Source organism: Galeopterus variegatus, unplaced genomic scaffold (assembly GCF_000696425.1).
Source record: "Galeopterus variegatus unplaced genomic scaffold, G_variegatus-3.0.2 Scaffold1977, whole genome shotgun sequence".
NCBI classification, from domain to species: Eukaryota; Metazoa; Chordata; class Mammalia; order Dermoptera; family Cynocephalidae; genus Galeopterus; species Galeopterus variegatus.
In genome coordinates, this window is record NW_007728088.1 from 150,243 (window position 1) to 167,474 (window position 17,232).

A 17,232-nucleotide genomic window follows, 5' to 3' on the forward strand; every position below is an offset into this window, starting at 1 on the left:
CCAGAAAACACAGCTTGATCAATATGTTCCACTAGGGGCTCTTCAGACCACCTTAAGAATCTCAGTTTGACACTTCACAAACTATCAGTAGAGTGTGTGTGTCTATAGTAATCCAGGATGTAAGGATTCCTAATCATGTCATAATCATTTACACATTCTAACTGGCTTTATAACTGCTATCTAAAATAACATTTTAGTAGACGTGTTAAATATTTACCTCAAATAATACATGCGCATCGTTAAAAAGAGATAAATACTATTGCTCTTTCACTCACCAGAATTTCACCAAATGCTTTTGAATTTACCACAGGATAAGAGTGAACACTTTACTCTTAACATCAGATTAGCATACAAGGCAATGTAGTTTTTTGGGTTTTTTTGTTTGTTTGTTTGTTTGTTTTTTAAAGATGACTGATAAGGGGATCTTAACCCTTGACTGGTGTTATCAGCACCACACTCTCCCAAGTGAGCCATGGGCCAGCCCAAGGCAATGTAGTTTAATTCCCAACAATGAAAACTTAGAAAGGTTTAGAAAAAGATATAAAAGAAAGTTGAGTCCAAAACTATGGTCTAAGAATAACTATGAAAAGTAACACAAACACAAGCATGCACACACATACACACACAATGAAACTCATGTATCTATCTCATTTATGTTTGGAACTCTATCTTTGATTGTCATTAAACAGCAAAAATCTTCAGAAACAAAAATGGGTTGTTATCAAGGAAAAATGATCATGATACATGAAGTAAACAAGTTTCCAAAAAGTTTGAGTAATATAATTCCACTTTTGTTTTTAAATTGTGTATCTACATTATTATATTGCATACATATAAAAATCTGAAATGACAGTCAATAAAATGTCTAATCTACAGTACAGAATTTGTATCTCAAATCCTCTACCTCCCCTGTCATCTGGATTACTACGAGTTTGGTAGAACTGGTCTCTCTCACCATCTGTTGTCCCCCTCTAATCAACTGTCCACACAGTAGCCAGAATGATCTTCTAAAAATGTAAATCATATCATGCCATTCACTTGTTTAAAACCTTTCAATGGCACCCCCAATACACTTAGAACATAATCCAAACCTTTAATGTGACCTACAAGTTCCTAAAAGTCATCTGACCTGTGTATCTTCCTCACTTCATCATTTACCATTCTTTCTCCTGCCCCCTACATTTCTGTCACCTTAGCTTTCTTTTTAGTTCATGACTTTTGCACAAATATGCTGCTGCCTTCACATGAAGCACCGGTACCATGATTCATTGCCTGGTTAATCTGTAACTCACCCACACTGCCCCAACTAATATACCACTTCCCATAGAGACATACCCCTGACTCCCCAATCAAAATTCTGTTCCCTGTTATACTTTCTCACGACACTTTATTTTTCCTCCACAGAAGTACCAAGACATGCATGCATGCATGCATTCACTTAAATGGTCATTTGTTAAATTACATCATTCCATTACACTTTACACTCTGTGAGGTAACCATAGTCACCACTATATTCCCAATACCTAGCACTGGGTGTACATTCAATATTTTCTGAATCAATAATCCAAATTGCTAGTTATCTACTTTAGATGAAACTCAGAATTTCAGAGGAAACAAACAAACAAACAGGGCCGGCCCGGTGGCGCACTGCTACAGTGTGCCGCTTGGGAGCATGGTGGCGCTCCCGCCGAGGGTTCGGATCCCACATACAGACCGGTTCCCGCTCACTGGCTGAGCGAGGTGCGGGTGCAGCACTGAGGGTTGCGATCCCATTGCCGGTCCCGGTCCGGTATGGGCGCGACACAGAGGGTTGCGATCCATTGCCGGACACGAAAAAAGACAAAAAGGAAAAAAACAAAACAAAACAAAAACAAACAAACAAACAAACAAAAATCAAAACAGTCTCTGGGCCGGCCCGGTGGCGCACTGGATAGTGCGCCGCTTGGGAAGCGCGGCGGGGCTCCCGCCCGAGGGTTCGGATCCCACATACAGACCGGTTCCCGCTCACTGGCTGAGCGAGGCGCGGGAGCAACACCGAGGTTTGCAATCCCGTTGCCGGTCCCCGGTCCGGTACGGGGGCAACACTGAGGGTTGCGATCCGTTGCCGGACACGGACAAAAGACAAAAAAAAAAAAAATCAAAACAGTCTCTACTCTGGAGTTTATAATTAGAAAATCAAGTATAAGGGCCAGCCTGTGGCTCACTTGGGAGAGTGTGGTGCTGATAACACCAAGGCCATGGGTTTGGATCCTATATAGGGATGGCCGGTTAGCTCACTTGGGAGAGCATGGTGCTGACAACACCAAGTCAAAGTGTTAAGATCCCCTTACCAGTCATCTTTAAAAAAAAAAAAAAGAAAGAAAGAAAGAAAGAAAGAAAAGAAAATCAAGTACATAGTTTTGTTATTCTATCTTTATTAAAACTGTCCAGATTCATCTGGTTGGTAAATTTGACACTAAGAGGAAAAACCCCAATTTCACATAGTTACTACCGTCTCTCCAATTAGACTACAAGTATTTTAAAGAGAAAGACGTAGATTTAGCAGGCAGTCTTATGTCCTGTCTTTACAGTACTCGGCATAGAACAAGCTCATGCTATAAACTCTGAGAACAAATTTGATGAAAACTTAATAAGCTAGAGTCATAAAGACCAATAAATTACCAGCATCTAGTGGAACAGCTACCTTAAATTTTTAATTGTGAGAAAAATCACAAAAATGGAAAAATGAAGAACAAATTATAAATATAGCTGGTTAAATTTATAGACAAAAATAGATGTTTCCTATCTTAACATCTGATTTTTTTTTTTTTTACCAAGTACTCTGTCATATTTGTTATATGAAACTCTTAGCTTACTGTACCTGTTATATCTTCATGATTTTTCACATCAAAGGCAAGAATATTACAACTAGGAACAGTCTACTTAATATTCGTTTTTACCAACTTAATAAATATCAATCAGTGTAAGGCACTGTGCTAGGTTTTGGGAATATAGTGTTAACTATGGTGACCATGTAATTAAAAGGTAAATGCATTCTTCTAAAAGTAAACCAACATTTACATTTCTTGCTTCCTATTAACATTTTTATTTCTCAGCTGCTCTTCACTCACTAGTTCTATGTCATACTTTTTTTTTTTTTTTAACAACTGACCATGATACAAATGGAAGCTCAAAACGAAAATCTAATTAGATGTAAGGTATAATCAATAGTGATAACCAGTCATTCATAACTCAATATACAACAGTGATCTGTGTATCTGGGATAAGTTTTTCAGCTTCTCTTCTTGAAGCTTCACTACCAATCTGTGGTGAAAATTAGGCATGTATTCATGAGGCAGTAGGAGAGGGTAGTATGGTTAAGAGAACACATTCTGCCTCTTAAGAAAACTCGGGCCGGCCCGGTGGTGCACTGGAGAGTGCACCGCTTGGGAGTGTGGCGGCGCTCCCGCCAAGGGTTCAGATCCCATGTGGAGACCGGTTCCCGCTCACTGGCTGAGCGCGGTGTGGACGCAACACCGAGGGTTGCGATCCGTTGCCGGCCACGAAAAAAGACAAAAAGGAAAAAAAATAAAAAAATAAAAAAGAGAACACATTCTGCCTCTATTAAGAAAACTCGGGCCGGCCCGGTGGCGCACTGGAGAGTGCACCGCTTGGGAGTGCGGCGGCACTCCCGCCGAGGGTTCGGATCCCATGTGGAGACCGGTTCCCGCTCACTGGCTGAGCGCGGTGTGGACGTAACACCGAGGGTTGCGATCCCGTTGCCGGTCCCCGGTACAGGCACGACACCGAGGGTTGCGATCCCGTTGCCGGTCCCCGGTACAGGCACGACACCGAGGGTTGCGATCCCGTTACTGGTTAGTAAAAAAAAGACAAAAAGGGGAAAAAAAAAAAAAAAGAAAACTCATTCTGTATTCTAGATAACCAACTTTAAAACATTTGTTTCCTCTGATTTCAGAATTTCATATGCATTTTTTAAAAAATTAGACAATATAGAGAATTGTGAGAGAAGAAAAAAATTCACTCTATTTTACCATCTAGAGAAAAATCACTGTCAATATAATGAAATGGCACATTTCTTTTCAGTCCTCTTATTAATTTGCAGGAGTTTTTTATGTATTTCATAAACTCTGATCCTCCATTATGTAAGTTAAAAACATTTTTTTTTCCATTACACATTTTTAGGTTTTTAAACCTGATTCCAAGAAATATTTTTGGGGTTCTTACTAAGTTTATGCCGAATATATAGACTTACGGAAAAACTGTATCTTTTAAAACTCTGGATCTTCCAATCTAGGGATAAAATATGTATCTTCCATACTCACTGAAGACTTTTACATCTCTTTTTGGATTTACTTTTTGGCATGCTTTTTATTGTTATTTTACGTAACACATAATCTTTCCTATATTGCATATAGAAAAAAAATTGAATTTGAAATTATAAATGTGTAATCAGTCCCCTTACTGAATTATCTTGTTGCTATGGTTTTTTCAGTTGATTTTGCTTGCTGGCTTTTTCTTTATTCGAACTGCACTGGTTAGCACTTCAAGAATTTTGAATATGTAGTACACAGTAAAAGTCTTCACTTAAAAAAAGAAGATACTGTTACTAGAAGATACCTTACTATAGTCCTGATTTTAACCAAAATGTCTTAAATGTTTTACCACTATCCATTTTTATTTATATATATATTACCTTTTGATTAGGTGATATGTTCTTAGTGTCACAGAAGTATCTATATGTATTCCTTTTTTAAAACTTAATGGAAGAAACGTTGGATTTTTCCATTACAAATGAGTTTCCCTTATCCTATTAGTATGATAAATTATATTAACAGACTTGGTGATTAGCATTTGCTATTATTTTGTCTAGAATTTTTGCCTCAAGATTCACAAATAAGGTTTTCCTTTTGTTACTATTTTAGGATTAGGTATCAGTGTTATGTTGGCCTATTTGTTTTTTTAATTGGAAGGAATTAGGATGGTCTAGAACAATTTAAATACCAATAGCATCAACTGTTCTTTGAATATACCAAAGAAAGTGTTTGAAGTTGGTGGAAGTTATTTTTGTTTGCTTGCTTGCTGGGGGAAGAGGGAAACAGAGGGAGAAATATAGTTTCTTAATTTCTCTTATGGGTTTTTTTTTGTGTGTATTAAGCTGTTTCTATGGTCATTTTCAATAAGTTTCAATAAGTTTTGCAGACTGATTAACAAAGCATTACACAAGCTACTCTACATCTGAAAAAGCTATTCTACAATTCAAAAAATTATTTTTCTCCTTTCCGTTGTATCTATGGTTGTTTTCCCTTTCTCACTCTTAATTTGAGAATATGAGCATTCTCCTTTTTTTTTTTTTTTTGCCTTGCCTTTGCCAAGCTCTCTCCTGTTTCTTGATTTGGCTAGCTAATGGATCAACTAATTAGTTGAATTATTATTTTTCTTTTTATACAACTACTTGGACTTACTTCTCAATCATTCTGACAAAAAAAACCAATTTTTTTTTTAAAAGAATATCAGTACTCAGGCTATTCCCCTTTTAGTACAACTTTATGTCCCAGATACCTTATTCTTAAAAATTCTATTTTACTTTTCTTTTTATATATATTTTTTCTGCTTACCAAAGTAATATATCGTCATAAAAATCCAAGTATTAAAAAATACATAGAGGAGGGCCGGCCCGGTGGCGCACTGCTACAGTGCACCGCTTGGGAAGTGCAGCTGCGCTCCCGCCGAGGGTTCGGATCCCACATACAGACCGGCCGCTCACTGGCTGAGCAAGGTGCGGGAGCAACACCGAGGGCTGTGATCCCGTTGCCGGTCCCGGTCCGGTATGGGCGCAACACTGAGGGTTGCGATCCGTTGCCGGTTACGAAAAAAGACAAAAAAAAAAAAAAAATACATAGAGGATATTAAACTAAAGAGCAACTGCAATCCTATCCCTTAGAATTTTGTACCATTAAAATCTTGTTGCGTTCCTCTGGATTCTTTTTTCAATGCATATACAGAAATATATATATATTCCCCCACTTTAAAAAAATAAAAATAAAAACCCACATTAGGGCTAGCTGGTTAGAGCGTGGTGTTGATAACACAAGGTCAAGGGTTCAGATTCCCATACCGGTAAGCCACCAAAAAAAACCCCCAAAAACAAACAAACAAAAAAAACCTCACAAAATTGTGCTGTTCACACTACTTTGTAACAAGCTTTTTTATTCTCCCCACTTGCTCTACGCTCAAGCTTCTCTACCTCAGTATACACAGAATACTCAGTCTTTATAAACGCAGTATGATATTCCATTTCTGATTAGTCTATAGTTATTTTCAATTTTTTACCATCATAAACAATGCTGTATTGAACATCTTTGAATAGAATTTTCTGCACACTGGACAAGCATTCCTATAGGAAAAATTCTTAAAGGGTATGAGTGATGATTTGAATTTCCCAACCTTGACAATCTGATAGGTGAAAACTAACACTATTTTTAAAAACTTTATTTAACATACAAACAGAAGAATGCACAACTCATATTTTAAATATAAAGTGCAATAAATTTTCACAAAATGAACATGCATGTAACCAACATCCAGATCATGAAAGAGAGTATTATCAGAATCCCAGAAGCCTTACCTCATCCCCTGCTTAGTCACTATCCTCCAACAGTAATCACTCCTAACTTCAACACTTTAATTTTGCTATTCCTGAACTTTATAGAAATGGAATCATACACTGTAATTCCCAGTTTCCAAATTGTGCATCAAGGTGTCCTGGGGCACTGCAAGATATTTTATATTTGAGGGAAAAAATATCCAACTGTGATTCATCAGCATTACACTATGCCAACTATATTACTTTCAATGATCTCTTATATTTATGAAGATGTGTTTTCAGTGCTTGCTCCGATAGAAAGTAATGTGCAAAAATCAATATAGAATAGGAAATGAGGGTGGTGGTGTCCAGTCTGACTCCACAAATATCCCATTACTAAGTAACTGTGGTTGTTTAAAAATGAAATAATCACATTGTTTCAATTTTTGTGTATTTTTCTTTTTAAAGATCTTAAGTTGATGGGACATAAATATTATTTAGTCGTCTGGACCTGACTACTTAATAAACAGAACTTTTAGGTATATCTTTTGGCCTGGGGGTGCTGTGAACGAAGTATTGTGAAGGGAGAAAGTTTGGAAGCCTCTGGTATACCTGTGACTGGTTTCTTTCAATTGCTATCATTTGTGAGGTCTATCTGTATTGTTTGAAGCAACTGTTGTTCATTCATTTTCATTGTATAATATTCTACTGTATGACTAGCACAATTCATTTATTAATTCTCCTACTGATAGGCATTTGGACAGATTCCACCTTTTATCTATTATGAATAGTGTTGTTATGAACATTCCTAAGTGTATACATCTTGAAGTGGAATTACTGAGCTATAGGGTATATATATGTTCAGTTTTAGTAGATAATGCTAGTTTTCCAAGATGGTATATCAATTTACACTCCCACTAACAGTGTATGAGTGTCTTGAATGCTCCATATCCTTGCTAACATCTTTTTGTTTTCTCATTTAGTCATTCTGATGGGTATACGATAGAACAGAATTTCTCTGAAGACAAAATGGGGTTGGAGCAGCTTTTCTAAATGTTTGATTGGCCCTCTGAATATTCTCTTTCTGGATGCCTATTCAAGATATTTCCCTGCCCCCAAAAAACCACAAAAAAACCCACGGTTTATTTTTCTTTGCTATTAATTTGTAGCTCTTGAGGTGCAGGATGAGTGCTTTGTCAGATACATGCACAGATATCTTCTATTCTATGGCTTGGCTTTCCACTCTCTTAATGATATCTGATGATACATAGATGCTCTTGATCTAATAATATAGACCAACTTATTAAACTTTATATTTAGCTGATTTTGTATCCTACTTAATCAATCTTTGCTGACAAAATGAAAAAACTTTTTTTAAAAAGCTTTTTCATTTTTCACACTTTGGTCACCAATCCATCTAAAAATGATTTGGGGTCATGGTATGAGTTAAGGTCAAGATACTTTTTTTCTCCCATAGATACATAATTGACCAACACCATTTATTTGGCTTTCCTTTCTCCATTGTACTGCTATGTCACTATTATCATAAAGCAGGTGACAGTATATGTGTCAGTCTGTTCTGGACTGTTTTGTTCCATTGGTCTATTTGTCTATCCATGTGCCAATAACGTATTATCTGAACTGCTACAGCTAGGTATTTTGTGCTGTAAGTCCTCTAGAATTTCTTTCTTTTTCACGATTGCTTTGAATTTGAATGTGCATTTCAGTTGAACATACTTTAATGTTCACTGGCCATTCATATTTCCTCTTCTATAAGTTGGCTGTTCAGTGGACACAAATTGGTTGCCTTTTTCATACTAATTAGTATTAGATCTTTCTATATTAGGAAACTTGTCCTTTATTTGTCAAATGTTGTCATATGAATAGTCTTTTTTAAAATGTGCTTAAAATTTTTACCCCTATTTTTTCAACGTACTCCTTTCTTATTTTGCTCCTGGGTTTTGGTTTCATGCTTAGAAAAGCCTTCTCCATACCATGATGGCATTACAGTTGGCAAGATACGTAACAAGGGCTTTACCCTTGTTACATATGTTTGACATTTTAAAAATTTATAAATTAAAAATAATTTCTTTAAAGAAGAAATTTCAGTCATTTCCCACTGCAAAATATTGACCCAATAATTTATTCTGATATTTTTATGACTTCAATTGCCAAATTTAAATCTTTAATTCATCTGGAATTCATTTTGGTATACGGTATGAAGTACAGGTCTTTTTCCTAAATAGCCAGTTGCCCGGGGCATTTTTTAATATTTCCTCATTGATCCGAATTATAACAGTCTCATAACTTCATCATATAGTGAATTCTTAAATATGCTTTGATTTCTTTCTAGACTGTCTACTATGTTCTATAAATAAATTTCTCTCTCAGCTGTTCAGGTGCCAATGCTACACTGTTTTAAAATATGTAGCTTTCCAATATGCTTGAGTATCTTAAAATGCACATCTCTCCCATGTATCGTACTTCAAAATTTCCTTGGCTCATATATTATAATTCCTCCAGATGAACTTCATATTTCATCAGTTTTCTATACTAAATATAATTCTGAGATTCTCGTTCAAATTGTGATAAATTCACAGCTTAAACTGCAACAAGATAACATATTTATAACATATTACCTTCCCATCCAGATACATGATTTGACAAGCTATTTATGTTCTTTTACATCCCTTCCCCCATAATTTTTTTTTTTTTTTTTTTAGCAGCTGGCCAGTGTAGAGATAGAACCCTGGACCTCAATTGGTGTTATCAGCATCATGCTCTAACCAACTGAGCTAACCAGCCAGACCCCCCCACCCCATAAAGTTTGAGTTCTCATCTTACTGATCCTAAGAGCTATTTATATAAAAAGAATATTAAATTTTTGGTTTTCAAATACATAGCAAATTTTTTTTCCAAGTTGTTACCAGCTAGTTTTAAATGATTCTTAGAAGATTGGTTGAGGCTATACAGTTACATAACAGAAATATACACAGAAAAAGAGAAAATTAATTCTAACCCTAAGGTGTTAATTAGTATGATTTTCAGCATGACACAATAATTAAAAAACCAAAATCATTAAGTTTAAGACTGAAAACAATAAATAGAACACATTACTGAAACAATTTGCCTATGCAAAACTTATCTCTGCTGCGAACCTTGTATTTGAAACGGGACACAAAAAAGACCATTCAGCAATTAAAAGAAAAACAAAAGATAATAAAACTGCATTCTTTAAAGAACTCAGGACCTCACTCTATTTGCTTTCACTTTGTATACAATTTTACAATTCTTTCAAATCACCCTACCCACGTTTATAACCAAATGGCTGAGTGCCATTGGAGAAAAAACATTCAGAATCAAAGCCATTATTTTGTAGGATATCGATTTTTGTTGAACCATCTATATACTGTCTGTCAAATTCTTTGCAGATTTTAGTCGGCTTCCCTTCCCATATTCCTAAGTAGCAATTTCCAACTTCTGTTTGGCCTTACTACCTAAAAGCTACCACTCCTACCCTTTACCCTCAGCAGATGATCTCACCTCTTAATTTGTGACAAACATTCCTTGCAAACTTACCTATAGACACTTTATATCTTTAACTCTTTCCTTCTGATCTTAGAGAAGTACTCTTTCCCTAACTTCAATTTAAGACTAATACCTTTACACATGGAGAAGGATGAAAGACCAAAAAAGGAGAAGACTCACTGATTAATGATCCTGCTCAGGATTCTGCTCCATAATTTATTTCCCGCCTCATCTGTCTATTCAATTTCTTTTGGTTTCTGCTATTCAGTCACAAATATATTGTAATGTTTTCCACTCTTTAAAAAAAAAAATCACTTCATATTTTACCTTTTCTACTTAAAACTCTCTCTCCCTTCCCTTCCTAGGGAGCAGTTAACATTCCAACTTCTTCACCTCCCATTAATTCCATAAACTCCTCTCCTAATACTTTGTACCTTCATCTGAAGCTACTGACAAAAATTAACAGTGACACTGGACTACACTAATCAAGAAGGATGGGGAAATTTTTGATCCCACAAATATTACAATTTTGTCTATGACTATGCCTATTGATGGAAATTAGGATTCCAGGAGGGATCTATCTGATTATGAGTTTCTCCTTGAAGAAAATTGGAAACTATAAACATAAGCCCCCTAAAATATTCACAAGTTGGGCAGGGGATGAATACCTTACACTTATGTGTATATTTAAAGTGCTTAAAAAGTATAGTATCTTATATCTATGTTCTGATGCAGTGTTTAAAAGGAAGAAAAATTCCTTCTTGTATCTCCATTAAAGACTGGAGTCCTGTGATTGACTTTTACTCTATCTACTTCTATAGGAACTAATAAAAAAATTAGTTCTATATCTTTTAATAAAATAATTTACTACCTCAAGATATAAAATCTTTCTAAACCAAAAAGCAAGGTACTCAGGAACTAAATATTAGGATTAAGGGCTTGAGTAATGTAAGTTACTTAACTTTCTCACCTATGAAACAGTGTTATACTCTACTTCACAGTTTAATTACAAGGATTAAACAAGAAAACACATGTAAAAGCACTAACACAGTTCCAGGCACATGTCAAATACCTTCCTTCACCTTAGCACAGTGCTATACTCCCAACAAACATTGATTAAGGGGTAAAAGTGTACCAAAAGCAGCAACATAAGATTTTGTGAACTATGTGAAACAGAAAATGGGACAAAAGCACTCAGGATATAGAGGGGGGAAAGTGCTTTTTCTATTCTCTTACACAATAATCAACATAGAATACTTCTGTGACCAGATGCGTGAGGGTTGGGTTCCACCCCACCCCCCACCCCCTGCCTCCACACACACCAAGCAAATAGTACTTCAGCAGCAGACCCAGCTAGGTATCCTCCAGTTCAATTCTGACACTACCAGAGACAGCATCAAATCCCACAGGTTGAGGGCTCAGTCCCACAAAACTGCCCCCGACTTCTGACTGTTTTACCTGTGCTTTTGACCGTCTGGCTATAAATCAGGGTTCCCATGACCCCCTCCTTGGGTTCAATTAATTTGCTAGAGCAGCTCACAGAATTCAAGAAACAATTACTTATGTTTATCATTTTATTATAAAAGATATTACAAAAGATACAGATGAAGAGACATGTAGGGCAAGTTACTTCTCTGGGGGCGCCACCCACCCCCACATGTTCAGCTATCCTGAAGCTCTCTGAACCCAGTCCTTCTGGGTTTTTACGAAGGCATCATTACAGAGACATGATTAATTAAATTACTGGTCACGGGTGATCAAGTTAGCCTTCAGCCTTTCTCCTCTCCCTGAAAGTTAGGGGTGAGGCTGAAAGTCCCAACCCTCTACTCAGGCCTTGGTCTTTCAGGGAACCAGCCCCCATTCCAAAGCTACCTAGGGGCTGCCTGTCTTCAGTCAACTCATTAACATACAAAAATACATTTAACGCTTTGGAAAATCCAAGGATTTTAGAAGTTGTTTGCCAGGAAATAGGGACAAAGACCAAATACCTGTTTCACAATACCACAAGCACCATCTGTTCATACTCACTAATAATAATCTTCAAATAAAAAGCTTCAATTAGAAGTGAAAGTTACTAGAAGATATCCAAGTACTTTGAGGGAATTCGACAAGTAAATGTACTTTGATAGATTCAATTCCCAATGATTTCTTCTAAAAAGTATACAAAATTACATGATTTAATAAAATGGGCAGAAATAGCACACAGAAAGCTGGAGTTTCCCAGGCTGAGAAAGACAAATCTAAGTCATACTCTCTTGGGAGGAATATAACTTAAATGTGCAAAATTTCCTTAGACATACACAAAAGTAAATCAATGTATCAAAGGGATTTGGAATTGAGGGAGGTTTTACTCTAAATCCCAAAATAGCAGTAAGCATGACCAACGTGAATCTCCAAATATGGGGGGGGGGGGCCGCATTTTAATTATTAGAATTGGTGCAAAGCAACTGGATTTAGTAGAATGCAGCACGTCAGCTGCTAATTCTGAAAAAATATTTTGGGGGTGAAGAAAGTGGGCAATATTCCCAATAAAACAACTGCCATAAAACACCATACATATATAAGAATATACACATCTGTTAAATATCAGTTTACACTATTCCAGCCAACTTACAAATCCAGAGAAAGTATTTAAGATCTAAAAAATAAATAATACTCTACTTCTGGTCACATTCTGCATGGATGGCTACTGTAAATTAGGAGTTTTCCACGCCAATTCAAAGCAAGAAGGAAAGAATAATAAAGCCAGTGTTCACATTCAAATGTGGGGGAGAGGAAAAGGGAGTCTCCAAGTCCATAAAGTTCTCCTCCCTTCTCCAAACACTGCAAACACTGTCCACGTCTAAAGACACTTATCCTTGAAACTCCTTGGAGAGTTACTTGGAGACATTCTGTTCAGATTTTTGAGGGGGAGAGATTTAAGAATGCTGCAAGATTGCAACTTTCAAATACATGGACATAATTTAAATTCTAAAGTATTTTTTCTTTCAGGAAAGATTTCTCCCCTTCCTTTTCAAACAGTTGATCAACACTCCCACATGCAATCCCCAATTCAACCCCAAGTATAAACGAAAGGAAAGCAAAGCTTTAAAGAATATTCAAACAAAGCGCACAGACTATTTCCAATAATCCCTAATTCCCTCCCGATTGGGAAGAGAAAGGAAAAACGAAGGAACATAAAGCACAGAAAAACACTTGGTGAAGGCGGAGAGATGAGAAAAGTAGGAAGAGGGGTGGGGGCGGGCAGACCAAAAAGTCCAGCTGACAATGACATTTAACTGGGGGGAGAGGGCGGAAGACATCCCGAGGATACTGGCTGCAAGAAAAGGACTTGGTGGGACAGGGACACAAGAGAGGAAGTCCACGCAAAGGCCTACCCAAGGGGGCCACTGTGCAGAAGGGAACACCGACAGTGGGCAAGACGCATGAGGAGATAATAAGGAAGACCCAAAAGCTTAAGAGACAGAGGATGTGGAGACAGGGTGTTTCTATCCGGGCAACGAAGACCCCACAGCAGACGTCTCGGGAGGTGATCCTGCTACCAGTGGTGAGCGGTTAACCGCGGGGGTTCGCAGACGTGGAAGGGGGTGCGGCCCCAGGGGTTGTGGCAGGATTGCAGAGAGCAGGCCCACGGTCCGTACCTTGTAGTAAACATCGAACTGGATGTTTTCGGGCAAGGAGCGGATGTCTCGGCGGGAGCGGATGTAGTTGTCCACGACAGCGGAGATGGCGGTGTTATAGAGAGTCTCTGGAATCCACTCTAGTTCCACGGCCGCCATCTTCCTTCCCTCCTCCTCCGCCTCCTCCGCCTCCTCCTCCCGAAGGCCCCCGCCTCCCTCCGTAGCGAACCCCTTCTGCGGCCCCTGAGGATTCGGAGGGCACGGTAGCCACGCGAGCACACAGTAGAAGGGCGCAGCCGCCCTGGCTCCTCCCGGGGCGAGCTGGGGGACAGCGGCAGTGGACGCAGGTCCGGGTGAAGAACGGGACAGGGAGAACCGAACAGCAGGGCCAAAGCCTCACATTCCGGCTTTGAGAGGAACCCGGATTCCGTCCCAGCGCGATCGCTGCAGGGGCGGGACTGCGTGTGCGGCGTCATGACGTCAGCGCACGCCGACGCGCTGGAGGGAAGGAATGCGGCGGGCGAGGAACTTGGGAAGAAAGGAGCGTGATCCCTCGCGTAGAGAACTTACTTCCCTGGGGCACCCGGGTTGGGATGGACAAGGGTAGGCTTGTTACTCAGGGACAAATGATTACTGGGTTTTCCGAGGCACTTGGGCGTATCGGTTCCTTCAGCAAGTCCTGCCTCGGACGTTCTTAGATACGGATTCTTTTGAGGCTCAGGCAGAAGTTTGGTTCGTCTCCCCCACACAAGCGCACAGTAATCGGACATTGAAAATTATGCATTCAGGGAATTCACATTACTTTAAAAATCCACCCTTAGACTCCGGTCCCTAACCCAAGTTAAGAACCAGGAACTAGGTAGGGGTCAGGATGAAAGGGAGACTTTATTTTCATTGTACATATAACCATTTGCACCTTTTGAAGTTTTCTCTATGTTTCTTTGTCCGAATAAAATTTACCAAAAGAAAAAAAGAAAAAAGAACTCCTCCAGAAGAATTTGGTAGAAAGGTTAGCCTGATTATGGAATTACAAATGGTAATAAGAGAAAAAAAGCTAAATGGTGGCTGTGACAGGACTTAGTAAGACAAATGAAGATTTCATTTTTTTCCCAGAGTTGTAGTCCCGGCTTCAGGGGGTTGGTGAATAATTGGGAGTACGTGTTTCAGCTCCTTTCCTTACTCAGGCTGAACATCTGCTATTGATGTAATTAAATTTTTTTAGGTCTGCGGTTTCAACGCCTTGATGCAACGTCCTCCTATTCTAGGAATTTAACAAGGAAATTACTAGCCGTAATTGTAGGTGACATTGTCAATCTCACAGTCACACTACAATAATGTAATTCCTGAAGACAACAAAAATAATGTCCTAATATTTAGAGCTAAAGGAATTGGAAGGGGTTCTTTCAGTTTACCCTTTGCCCTGGTATTTCAGTGTTGAATGATTAAATAATTCAATAATGGTAAAAAAAAAAAAAAAAAAAGAAAAGAAAGAAAGAAAGAAAAAGAAAAACACGTAGTTTTCTTCAGTATATACTCTACAATCCATGAATTTAGGAAAGCTGTAGTTGGCCTCGAGATAGGGCTGCCAGAATTAGTTAGTAAAAAAATACAAATGCTCCATTACAATTTTTTTTTTTAAAGATGACCAGTAAGGGTATCTTAACCCTTGACTTGATGTTGTCAGCACCACGCTCTCCCAAGTGAGCGAACCAGCCATCCCTATATAGGGATCCGAACATGTGGCCTTGGTGTTACCAGCAACACACTCTCCCAAGTGAGCCACGGGCTGGCCCTTAACCAATTACATTTTAATTACAGATAAACAATGGATGATGATTTTTAAATGTAAGTATGTTCCGTGCAATAGATTTACCCTCTCTTTGTGAGTCACTTGAGTGCATCAGTTCCTTCCAGTCTTGCTTCAGGAATTCTTAGACACTGACTCTTTTGAAGCTCAGGTAAACATTTGGATACACTCCCCACAAAAATACATGATTATCCATTATCTGTGCAAATATTGCACAGGACTTAGACTAAAAAATTAGTTGTTCACCTGAAATTCATATTTAATTGTGTGTCTGTATTTTATCCATCAGTCCTACCTCAAAGGATCCATGAATCCCTGAAATTGCACATGTTCTGGAACATTTTGGCCAAAGACCTGGACTTAGGTCTTGTAAACAGGTGAAGTTGTGGCAGACACACATGCAGTGTTGATTGTTATATGGACCTTATATGCTGATAGGCAGAGTTAGACATTTAAAAAAATGTATGTAGACACAGAGGGGACTCTGGATGAAAGGGCCTCTTGATCCCTTCTTCATTCCTTTAATAATGAAAATTATTAAAATGTGTGTGACGGACTAGGAGGCCCTAACCAGGAGCAGACAGACTGCCTAAAGAGATAAGGCTCCTGAGAAACAATTCACCATGAAAGTTAGAGGAGTCAAAACCATTAGGCTGGCATCTATACAAAGAGTCAAGCGTGAAAGGAGAGCATTGGCTACAAAATTAGAATCTATTTGCAGGCTTAGACCCTCAATAACTGGCTAAATAGAGAAACCTGTAGAAACTAGGCCATTTTTGTTCTGGACTGTCATCAACTGCGGGAAGAAAGGTCTTTCATAGTTCCCCACGGAAGTGATAAGGCCTACCACAGCTGGAGTTTTCTTTTTTTAATAAAAGATGACTGGTAAGGGGATCTTAACCCTTGACTTGGTGTTGTCAGCACCATGCTCTCCCAGTGAGCTAACCGGCCATCCCTATATAGGATCCAAACCCATGGCCTTGGTGTTATCAGCACGACACTCTCCCGAGTGAGCCATAGGCTGGCCCACAGCTGGGATTTTAATGCAATAATTATACTATGCTTTTCATATTGGGGGCTATTGCATAGACTCTGAGTTTCCAGTGGCCAGGGCCAGATCATAAAGGGGCTTGTATGTGATGCTAATTGCCTTGGAGTTTATCTTGGAGATGATAGAGAGTCCTTAAAGGGTTATAGGCAGGGAAGTAAAAGGACCAGATTTTTGTTAGAAAGAAGATGGCAATAATCTATGACCAATAGAGAGAGCCAAAAGAAGATCTAGAATCATGTACTCCAGCTCCAGAAGGGTCAAATACAGAAGAGGCCTGCTAAACTATCATGGCCACCTATACGTGACCTCTGTGTCACAAAGTTACCCCTACAGTCCACCAAATTCTTTAAGCCTTGACTTTAGTAGCCTCAAATTTGGCAGGTGGCCTTGCACCACATAGAGATATCTGAGACATGAACCTGGTCCAGAAAGATTCCTGTAAATCCTAAGAGGCTGTGATACACATTAGGACAACTTTTAAGTTGCAATTTTTTTGAGGCTTCCTTCATTGAGAGATGGGCTCTAGGTAAGTTCCCCTTGAATCTGGGTGGACTGTGACTGCATTGACCAATAGAGTGTGCAAAAGTGATCCTGCATGACTGCTGAGGCTAGATCAGAAAGGCCATGCAGAATCCACCTTGTT

The 17,232-nt window shown here is 38.6% G+C and overlaps 1 protein-coding gene across 1 annotated transcript in view; it reads right to left on the bottom strand.

Annotated features, from left to right (window-relative positions):
* APPBP2 (amyloid beta precursor protein (cytoplasmic tail) binding protein 2) overlaps positions 1–14,148 on the bottom strand; it is a 54,901-nt gene extending 40,753 nt beyond the window's left edge. Inside the window, exon 1 of the mRNA XM_008579902.1 lies at positions 13,753–14,148. Within this exon, the coding sequence (XP_008578124.1) occupies positions 13,753–13,890 (138 nt within the window). The 5' untranslated portion in view covers positions 13,891–14,148. The remainder of the gene's footprint in view (positions 1–13,752) is intronic.
* Positions 14,149–17,232: the final 3,084 nt, after the last annotated feature.